Source organism: Lagenorhynchus albirostris, chromosome 7 (genome assembly GCF_949774975.1).
Source record: "Lagenorhynchus albirostris chromosome 7, mLagAlb1.1, whole genome shotgun sequence".
In the NCBI taxonomy this organism is placed as follows: Eukaryota; Metazoa; Chordata; class Mammalia; order Artiodactyla; family Delphinidae; genus Lagenorhynchus; species Lagenorhynchus albirostris.
In genome coordinates, this window is record NC_083101.1 from 36,552,162 (window position 1) to 36,562,392 (window position 10,231).

A 10,231-nucleotide genomic window follows, 5' to 3' on the forward strand; every position below is an offset into this window, starting at 1 on the left:
CCTCATTTTGTGGGAGGGTAAACTGAGGCTCAGAAGTCACACAGCCTCAGGGTACCAGCCTGGAATGAAGGAGGACCTTTCTTCTGCTCGATGGCCAGCCATTCTAGGTGCCAGGCCTGTGCAAGATCTGATTTACTTCTCACCACCATTGTGGGAGCTTCCACTACTGTACCCATTTTTTGGATGAGGAAACTGAGGCTCAAGAAGGAAATAACCTGTCCACATTCCTACTACTGGTCCAGAGGTAGGCCCACGAGGAGAGAAACCCTGCCCTTAACCCCACCCCACCCCAAGGGTCACGAGACAGAGGAAATCATTGAGAAGAGAAAGATAGGGCCACCAGTCCCAGGAGGAGGATCAGCCTAGTGGGGTTGGCAGCCGCCTTCAAATCTCTGAGGGGAAAGAAGAGGAAGAAGGAAGAGGAGAAAAGAACTAAGATTTCTCAAGAGCCTCCTCTGTGCCAAGGCCTTTATAGACAGACCGTCGTGAGGGGCCCCAGAGGAAAATCAGGGGCTGTGGAGTAGAAGCTCCAGGGGGCAGACCTGGGGCTTAAGGCCAGAGCTGTTGAAAGGTGGAAGGGGCTGCCTGGGCCTGGCTCCTGCGGCTGAGGGAAGGCGGCTGGCCAGGGCGGTCTCTGCCGCTTGGAGGGTGCAGGCATCTTGGGTGGGGCTGGACTGGGGGCTCTTGAAGGTTCTTTAGGGCAGAGCTTCTAACTGTTGAATAAAGAATCTAAGGAGGTCCGTGCCCCTCCTCCCTCACAGCTGGTGGCTGCGACGGGCTCCTCCCTCAGCATCCATCCTCTTCGGAGGCCTCCCAGAGCCCAGCTGACTCATTTCTCAACCCTCGCCAGACTCCCCACCAGAGAGGCCCAGGACCGTCAGGGGCCAAGGCAGGAATTATGGACAGGCCCCTCTGGTCCCCTGGCAAGAGGCTAGAAGGCCTTTGGGGCAAAGCTGGTTTTGTTTGGTCCCCTGGCAAGAGGCTAGAAAGCCTTTGGGGCAAAGCTGGTTTTGCTAGTTTATCAGGAAGAAAGAATAAAAAGTTGATTAAAAAAACAAACATATGGGCTTCCCTGGTGGCACAGTGGTTGAGAGTCCGCCTGCCAATGCAGGGGACACGGATTCGTGCCCCGGTCCGGGAAGATCCCACATGCCGCGGAGCGGCTGGGCCCGTGAGCCATGGCCGCTGAGCCTGCGCATCCGGAGCCTGTGCTCTGCAACGGGAGAGGCCACAACAGTGAGAGGCCCGCGTACCGCAAAAAGAAAAACAAAAACAAAAACAACCCAAACAAACATATATACACTAATATGTATAAAATAGATAACTAATAAGAACCTCTGTATAAAAAATAAATAAAATTCAAAAAACAAACAAACAAAAAAGCAATGAGTTCCAGATGAGTAGCTCTTTTCAGCTTGGGTTCCAGGAAATTCAAGAGGCAAATCCCAGCTCTGCCTTTTACTAGCTGGGTGACCTTGGACAAGTTGCTTCATCCCTCTGTGCCTCATTGACTCCATATACAAAATGGGGATAACAGTATTCACCTCACAGGGTTGTTGTGAGAATTAAATAAATTAATATTCGTAAATGCTTTAGAACAGATCTGGAGCAAAGTGAACAACTATAGTTCAACTAAATGTCAGCTATAATTATTATCATTACTGTTGGGCAGAGGAGTCCAAAGTTCCTCCTGGCCTTGGGGGAACCTGCTCCCATCAGATCCCTTCCCAGATTTTAACAGGAGCAGGGCTGCTGGTATTTAACCTGGCCTTGATGACCTCTTTCAGTACCTCTGAGCTCAGATATTTACTGAGTAAGTGAGCACAAGAACAAATGAATGAGATTCTCACACCATCACTGGGTAACCCTGAGGACGGGATCCTTCTCATTACAGAGGAGGAAACTTTGGTCTTTAGGACATGTGAATTGCCCGAGGTCACACAGTGAGCCCACATTAGAGCCAGATCTAAGAATGTCCCTCCTTTGCCCCGGATCTCACACACTTTCCACCTTACATACATCTTCCTTTCCCTAAGCAAGAATGACAAGGATGTCCCAGTGTATCGGCTGCCCCTTTGTGATGGGCAATAGTCACTGAAGGGCTGAAGAAGCCAGGGCAGAGAGAGCGCTTGCTCTCATCAGCAGACAGGTGGTCCCCTCTCCAGCCCTGCCTGCCGCCCCTCAGGCCTGCCCGCCAGCACTGGGCAAGTCCCCACCTGTGTGAGAAGGAAGGATGACATCTGTGGTTTTCAAAATAGCTTCAAGGCAGGGAAACCCTTTCTTTGAACCTTTCTTTGGAATCAACAGATGAAAATGGTACTGCTGGGACTGACCTGGCCACATGGCCTCCCCCTGCAGAGGTGTGAGGGCCCTGCTCCGTAGAAAATTCGGATTAGTTGGTCCCTGAAGGTCTTTCTGCTCTGATAACCTCTGGGGCTGGGAGATGTGGGTCAAGGGATAAGAAGATTCTTAGAGACAATTAGAGGGTGTGTGGATGTCCCTAAGGGCCAGAGTCCAGGCTGAGAAACAGGATGACAAGTGGTCATTGTGGTAGAGGGGACAGCACCCAGCTGGGAAGTCAGAGAGCTGGGTACAAATCCTAGTTTGTCTACTTATTGGTCAGGGTGTGAGCTTGGGCGAAGTACTCAACCTCTGTAAATCTATTCAGCTGATAACAACTGCCTCACAGTGCTGTTATGAAAGTTAGTAACACATGTGAAATACCCAGCTCCAAGCCTGGCACACAGCAGGAGCAGAATAATTGGTGATCACTCTTATTAGGGACTATATTAGAGGCTTTCACTGAGCCCCAGGGCATTGCCTTTCTCTGCCCGGCTGCAAACTGAAGCCCAGCAGGGAGACCAGGGCCAGTGGCCAGACCTGGAAGTCTCTGAACACTGGGCCAAGTGACTCCTGGAATTTAAGCTGTTTTAGTTATGTGACATTTTTCCAGCAATGCCCGCTACCCCAACAGCTCTGGGGTATATCTGAGGTTGAAGATTAAAAAGAGATGGGCTCCTATGCAGGGATGAGGAAACTGAGGCCCAGAAGAGGCAGGTTCCTTATGAAGGTCTTTGTGGAACCACAGAAAGCCCCTGGGTGGATACACGTCTGTGATGCCGCCTGTCTTTTGGGCACAGACAGCCTCAGGCTGGCGGCCCGGAACATCAAGGTTTGGGCCCGTGTCACCCAGAAAAGTCATTTTCTCTTGGGGACCCTTAGGGGAGCCAGATACTATCCAGGGGGCTCAGAGTCTTCGGGGCGGTGGGGGGGGAGAGAAATAAAATGCATGTGACTAAGGGCCAGCATTCTGAAAGGTCCCTGGGTATATGTGGAGGGTAGGCATGGGAAGGGGGGTGGAAACTGCCTGAACCACCTCTAACCTGTCTTCCACCACCATCCTGATCGACTCTGCACCTCCAGTCCTGGAAGGTGTCATCACCTTCCTGCACCCAGATTCATACCGCTGACCTTTCCTTCTTATTCACAGCAAGTTAGTCACCAAGTCTGCTCGAGGCTACCATTTCAAAAATCCATCCCCGCTTCCTCTCCAGTCCCTTAGATGTCTCTGTCATCTCTTGCCTGAGTAACTGCAGCAGCCTCTCCCTGACGCCCACCTCCACCCTCTTCCCATCTGATCCGCCCTCCACCCTGGAACAGCTCTAGTCCTGCGGCTTTGAGATCGATGCTTTTCAATGGTCCCCCCAGGTCCCATCGGAAAAAGTCCAAAGTTGCAAGACACTCTGGGGTCTGACCACCTCTTCCAGGAGCCTTCACTGGACACTTGGGCAGAGATTTTCCCCTCCCCTGAGCTCCCACTTCTCTTCACCTGTACCTGTCTTGTGGCTTAGATCACTTTCCACCTCTTACTGGAGCCATGTGGTGCCTGTCTATCCCCCCAATCCGCTTTATGGTGCATTTCATAATCCACATGAACACCCCTGAGGGCAGGGGCCATGCCCGCCGCAGCACTGGGTCCACAGCTTGGTACAGAGCTGATAGATGGTGGAATGGAAGGATGAGAGGGAGGGAAGGAAGGATGGAGGGAGGGAGAGAGGGGGAGAGGGATGAATGAACAAATAGAAGATAGGCACCCGGCAGTTCTGGAAAACTGTTTCTTAGGGAAGAAGCCAGAAACAACTGATTAAAATGTAGCTGTAGAGAATTTGTGGATTTTCTCCTAATCTATAGAGAAAGGAACTGATTTCCCAAGTAGGGATCTCAAAGTGCCCTCTCACATCTTCCATGCTCCTGTCCCCGCCCTCCTCTCCCCACACCCGCCACCTATCACATTCTTCTTTAACTGCAAGTCACCTTTCCATACTGTAAAAGACCCTGGGGATGATATAGGCCATCCTCCTTGTATAGATGAGGAAACTGAGGCACAGAGAAGGAAAGGGCTTTGATTGAAATCACACAGCAAGTGATTAGCAGAGCCAGGGCTGAAAGCCAGACCTGTAACTACAGATAAGGGCAGGTTAGGACCAATGCCAGAGAAAACTACTTACTCCCAACACTGGTACCTCGTAAGTCCAGATCTTGAGGACAGATTCAAGAAGAGACCCAGCCTTACCCATCTGAGGCTGACAATCTCAACTTCCCATGAAGCAGGACTTTTGAACTCTGTTCAAAAGCTGTTCATTAAAAAGCCTCCTGTGAGGCAGGAACTATGCTGAGATAGACATGCTTCCTGGCTGCCAAAAGTGAGGAGTCTGTGGGAAACTGATCTTTGGCTGGGTAGTGTCCCAACCTGACTGCTGGGAGGGCTGCAACAAAGAAGACACCAGGTGGGGAAATCGGGGTGGGCTCCCAGCACAGGAGTTGAGCCTTAGAAAGACGGGGAGGATTTTCAACTTCACCGAAGTGGGAGAGGTGGAGTGCTGGTGGTGGTGGTGAGCGCTGGGAAAGGGAACCCAGCGGAAGAGCTATGCCCAGAGCACAGCTGAGTGCTGGGGGAGGAAAGGGGCTGAAGAATGTGTACTCTTTTCACCTGCAGACAATGGGATGGAAGGTGTTAGGGAATGACGGCACTTCACCGGGACAGCCACCTGGTGAGGATGGGCCGCGACAGGTCAGAGAGAAAGGGGAAGCCGTTGTTGGCAACCGTGTGTAGCCTGACTGAGTCTGGCACCGGGTAGGGGTGGAGGGGCACTTAAAGGAGGAGAGACAACGACCGAAGAAAAGGATGCTCAGAGCTGTCTTTCGGAGGGTTGGTCGGGGCAAGCTGTTTTGCAGGAAGAGAGGCTGTCACAGTTCTGTGGCTTTTTCCAACTCTAACCCTGTCCTGAAACAAAGCAAAAGCCACGCCTTGGCCGGACGCTGAGCGCTAATCCCATCAGTGCCTGGAAGCCCTCCCTGACGCAATCTCTGGCTCGCAGACAGGAGGACCCTCCCTCGGTCTCGCCTTCCTACCTCTCTCCCGAGGGCCCGACGGCCACCCCGGCTTCCTGGCTGCCCCGGAAATCGCCCGCGTCGCGAGCCCCTCCATCCCGCACCCAGTGGTCCCGGAGCGCGGCCGGAACCGTGTCGCCCCGGCGGAGGCTGTCGACCCGCTCCCCGGGGATCCAGCCCACCGCGGGAAGAGTGACAGTGAAGACCCCGGAGCCTCGGGCTCCGAGCCATCCCCGCACCCCGGCCCGGCTGGCACGGCGGGCTCACCTGATTTGCCCATGGCAGGCTCCGCGCGCTCTTCGGCTCCCGCTGCGCTGCGCTCCCTGCCGGCCCCGCGCCGCTCCGAAAGCCGAGGAGGAGGCCGGGCGGCCGCAGCTCCTCCCCCGGCGCGGCCCGGCCCCCGCCTTATAAGGCAGCGGCAGCTGCAGGAGGAGGCGCCTGGGGCCACGCCGCCGGCTGCCTGGAGGAGGCACCGCGCGCCTTCTCGCGCTGCTCCCGAGAACTTGCCCGGAGTGGGGACCCCAACGACCGCTCAGGGCTCTCCAGGTGCGGACGGGGAGCCCAGGGCGTACTGGATACCTGTCCCTCTCGGGACACTGAATGGGGATGCAGAGGGAAGCCCATGTTCCTGGTAGATGCTCACCCTGTTCCTGGTAGATGCTCAGCAACTGATGCGCTACGGGGACCGCGGGGCTCACAGTCGAGGTGTGAGGGTCGGTTCCGACCCGCGTCACCAGGGGTCGGTGCTCTTCCCGCCGCGGCCTGACCCCCACAAACCCCTAAGGCCCCGAGCATGCCGCCTTCCCCTCCCCAGTGACCCCGGGCTCCGAAGGGCATCTTCGTCCTCTCCCCAGCACACACCCTCTGGTGCGAGTCCAGGTGGGAGATGGGCACTCCCCAACCCTCCTGCGTGGCCGTCCCAGGGAGGCTCCTGCAGCCCCGCTCTGACCTGTCCTCTTGTCCCTCGTTGCCTGTCACACCAAGCCAAATCCCCCACCCCTGAAGTCAAACTAGACTTTTTTGCGGGATTGGGAGGGCTCGCCAAGCGGCTTGCGGGATCTTAGTTTCCAGACCAGGGATCCAACCCGGCCTGGCAGCGAAAGCGCTGAGTCCTAACCACTGGACCGCCAGGGAATTCCCCAAAGTAGACTTTTTGATATTCCTCAAACATGTTCTGAGATTCCTCGCCTCCTTGCCTTCCTCAGGCTGTTCTGTCAGCATGGGCTGCTGGCCCATCTCTGCCCATTCAAGTCCTACCCTTCCCTCAGGGCATATGGGTCCCTTCAACTTCCAGAGGTCCTGACCTTTTCTGGCCTTGGGGCAGTGGTCAGTACACACCTGGCACTGGGGAGACTTGGTCTCAGTCACAGCCCCACCCTGTGTGAGAAGAGTGGGGAATAAAGACATAGCCTGGGGCACCTGTGTGAGATTCCCCAGAGTAACCCCTTATTGGGGAAGGGGCTCAGTAAACCCTAATTGAAGGAAGCTAATTTTAAGACCTTTCAATAAGTGGGCACTGAAGTGAACTGACTTATTATAAGGGTAGACCTTTTTTTTTTTCTTTTGTTTTTGGGCTGTGTTGGGTCTTCGTTGCTGCATGCGGGCTTTCTCTAGTTGTGACAAGCGGGGGGCTACTCTTCGTTGCGGTGCACGGACTTCTCATTGCAGAGCACGGGCTCTAGGTGCACAGGCTTCAGTAGTTGCGGCGTGCAGGCTCCGTAGTTGTGGTGCACGGGCTTAGTTTGCTCTGCAGCATGTGGGATCTTCCCAGACCAGGGCTCGAGCCCATGTCCCCTACATTGGCAGGCGGATTCTTAACCACTGTGCCACCAGGGAAGTCCCTTAAGGGTAGACTTTTTAACACCAGGGGCTTCAAATATCCAGTAGGGCAAGGCTGGGCACTGCCCTCTTTATTCCCTCCCCTACGTCAGGCAAATACATTTACTGTAGTTTCATACTTTCAAACAGCATCAGAGGGGACCAAGTTGCTGCCCACTCTAAATCCAAAGAGACTTCTGGTGCTAGGTGGGGGTCTAATTCCCTCTGTTCAATTCCTCTCCCATTTTGCCAACAGATCCCCATTGAAATGACCAAATGAACCCAGTAGGAAGAATTCCATGTCACCTCTAGAATCTCTAGAAGGTGGTTTCCATTGTAAACAAAACTTCAAGGTGGTGCATGGGCTGAGAGAGCTGAGCACAGTGGAGCCACTCACTGCACGCAGCCAGAAGCCCTTGTGGGGACCAAGTTTCACTCACATCTCCTTGTATAGAGTTGAGGGCTAGAGGTGAGAGCCTGAGAATGGGTGGGGGACAGGATCCTAAGTAGTGGCATCTTTGGAGTCTGTGTAGGGTGGGATGCTGTGGGCTTTAGAGCTGGCTTTAGCAGCAGGCACGGGGCAGGGACAGTGTGCTGAATGTCAGTGCCAAAGTTGACCCCCTACCAAGGGCCCTGGGCTGGTTGGAGGGGGAGTCGCTGCCTAGCTGGCCTCAGAGAAAAGAGATATGGCAACAAAAGTCATACGGAAAGAGTGTTTGACCCAAGTTATTTTTTGTTTGTTTTATGTCCTATTTAAGAACTCCTTACCTACTCCAAGATCATGAAAAGTTTCTATATTTCTTCTAGAAGTTTTACAGTTTTAGCTCTTACATTCATTTTGATTATGGTGTATGGTGTGAAGTCAGGGTTGTAGTTCTCTCTCTCTTTTTTTTTTTCTTATTTGGCATATAAATATCAAATTGCTCCAATAAAATTTCTTGAAAAGATTATTCTTTCCCAATTGGCCATATATATATATGGGCTCTCTATTCTATGTTATTGATCTGTATACCTATTTTTACTAATATCCCACTGTCTAGATTACTACAGCTTTTTAATGTCTTGAAATCAGATAGTGTAAATCTCCCCGTTTTTTCTTTTCAAGGTTGTTTTGTTCCTTTTAAGTCCTTTTTATTTCCATGTAAATTAAAAAAATCAGCTTGTCAATTACTTTAAAACAAAACAACTAAAAATAGCCTGCTGAGATTTTGATTGGGATTGCCTTGAATTTATAGATAAACTTGGGAAGAACTGTTACCTCTTAACAATATTGAGTTTGCTGATCCACCAGCATGGTATATCTTTCCGTTTATTTATATCTTCTTTAATCCCTCTCAGATATGTTTTGTAGAATGTTGGTCTATAGTTAGTTTGCTATTCTTGTAATGTCTTTTTCAGACTTGGGTATCAGGGTAATGCTGGCCTTATAAAATAAGTTGGAAAGGGTTCTCCTGTTTTCTGGAAGTTTGTATAGAATTAGTATTATTTCTTAGATATTTGCTGCAAATCATCAATGAAGCCATCTAGGCATGGAGGTCCTTTTTTGGGACTGTGGTTTAAATGATAAATTCAGCTTTATTAATGGATATAGAATCTTTCAGATGATCTATTTCTTCTTGAGTGAGCTTTGGTAACTTTTTCTTGGTGGTGGTGGTGGTGGTGATTTTCCTCCTTAAAATGACCCCCAAGTGAAGTGCTGAAGTGCTGTTTAGTGTTCCTAACTGCAAGAAGGCTGTGGTGTGCCTTAAGAAGAAAATGTACATTAGATAAGTTTCTTCCAGGCATGAGGTATAGTGCTATTGGCCATGAATCCAATGTTGATGAATCAACAGTATATATTAAATAGAATGTCTTTAAACAGAGACACACATAAATCAGGGTTATTATTGATTGTCAGACAAAAAAATGTGACTAGAAGCTCACAGGAACCTAACCCTGTACTTTCTCTAGGAGCAATGGTTCAGTATTCTCTAATTCAGTGTTCCCGGCAACTTTATAAAGCATAATTACTGCAAATAATGAGAATCAACTGTACTATTGATCTCAGAAAAACAGCTTTTGGGTTCATTGATTTTCACTATTGTTTTCCCATTGACAATTTCATTAATTTCTCTTTATAAATATATATGTGTGTGTATATATATATATACACACACACACACACACACACACACACACACACACACACACACACACACACTTACTTTGGGTTTAATTTGTTCTTCTTTTTCCAGTTTCTTAAGGTGCAAGCTGAGGTCACTAATTTTAAGCCTTTCTTCTTATTTTAAAATAGTTAATTAATTAATTTTTGTCTGTGTTGGGTCTTCGTTGCTGCCCACAGGCTTTCTCTAGTTGCGGCAAGCGGAGGCTACTCTTCATTGAGGTACGTCGGCTTCTCATTGTGGTGGCTTGTCTTTGTTATGGAGCACAGGCTCTAGGCGCGCAGGCTTCAGTAGTTGTGGCACACAGGCTCAGTAGTTGTGGCTCGCGGACTCTAGAGCACAGGCTCAGTAATTGTGGTGCATGGGCTTAGTTGCTCCACGGCATGTGGGATCTTCTGGGACCAAGGCTCAAACCCGTGTCCCCTGCATTGGCAGGTGGATTCTTAACCACACCACCAGGGAGTAAGCCTTTCTTCTTTTCTAACATAAGCATTTAGTGCTATAAATTTCCCTCTAAGACTGTCTTTAGCTGCATGTCACCAAATTTGATATGTTGTGTTTTCATTTTCATTCAGTTCAAAATAATTTCTGACTTCCCTTATGACTTATTCCCTGTGACTTATGGGTTATTTTAAAATGTTATTTAGGGACTTCCCTGGTGGCGCAGTGGTTAATAATCTGCCTGCCAATGCAGGGGACACGGGTTCGATCCCTGGTCTTCCCAGACCATGCTGCGGAGCAGCTAAGCCCATGTCCCACAACTACTGAGCCCATGTGCTACCCGCACGCCTAGAGCCCATGCTCCACAACAAGAGAAGCCCATGCACCGCAATGAAGAGTAGCCCCTGCTCGCTGCAACT

The 10,231-nt window shown here is 50.7% G+C and overlaps 1 protein-coding gene across 3 annotated transcripts in view; it reads right to left on the minus strand.

Annotated features, from left to right (window-relative positions):
* The window catches only part of GLIPR2 (GLI pathogenesis related 2), a 43,141-nt gene extending 37,382 nt beyond the window's left edge, over positions 1-5,759 (minus strand). For all 3 annotated transcript variants that reach the window (XM_060153405.1, XM_060153403.1, XM_060153406.1), the window contains exon 1: positions 5,659-5,759. In XM_060153405.1, the coding sequence (XP_060009388.1) occupies positions 5,659-5,671 (13 nt within the window). In that variant the 5' untranslated portion in view covers positions 5,672-5,759. The remainder of the gene's footprint in view (positions 1-5,658) is intronic.
* Positions 5,760-10,231: the final 4,472 nt, after the last annotated feature.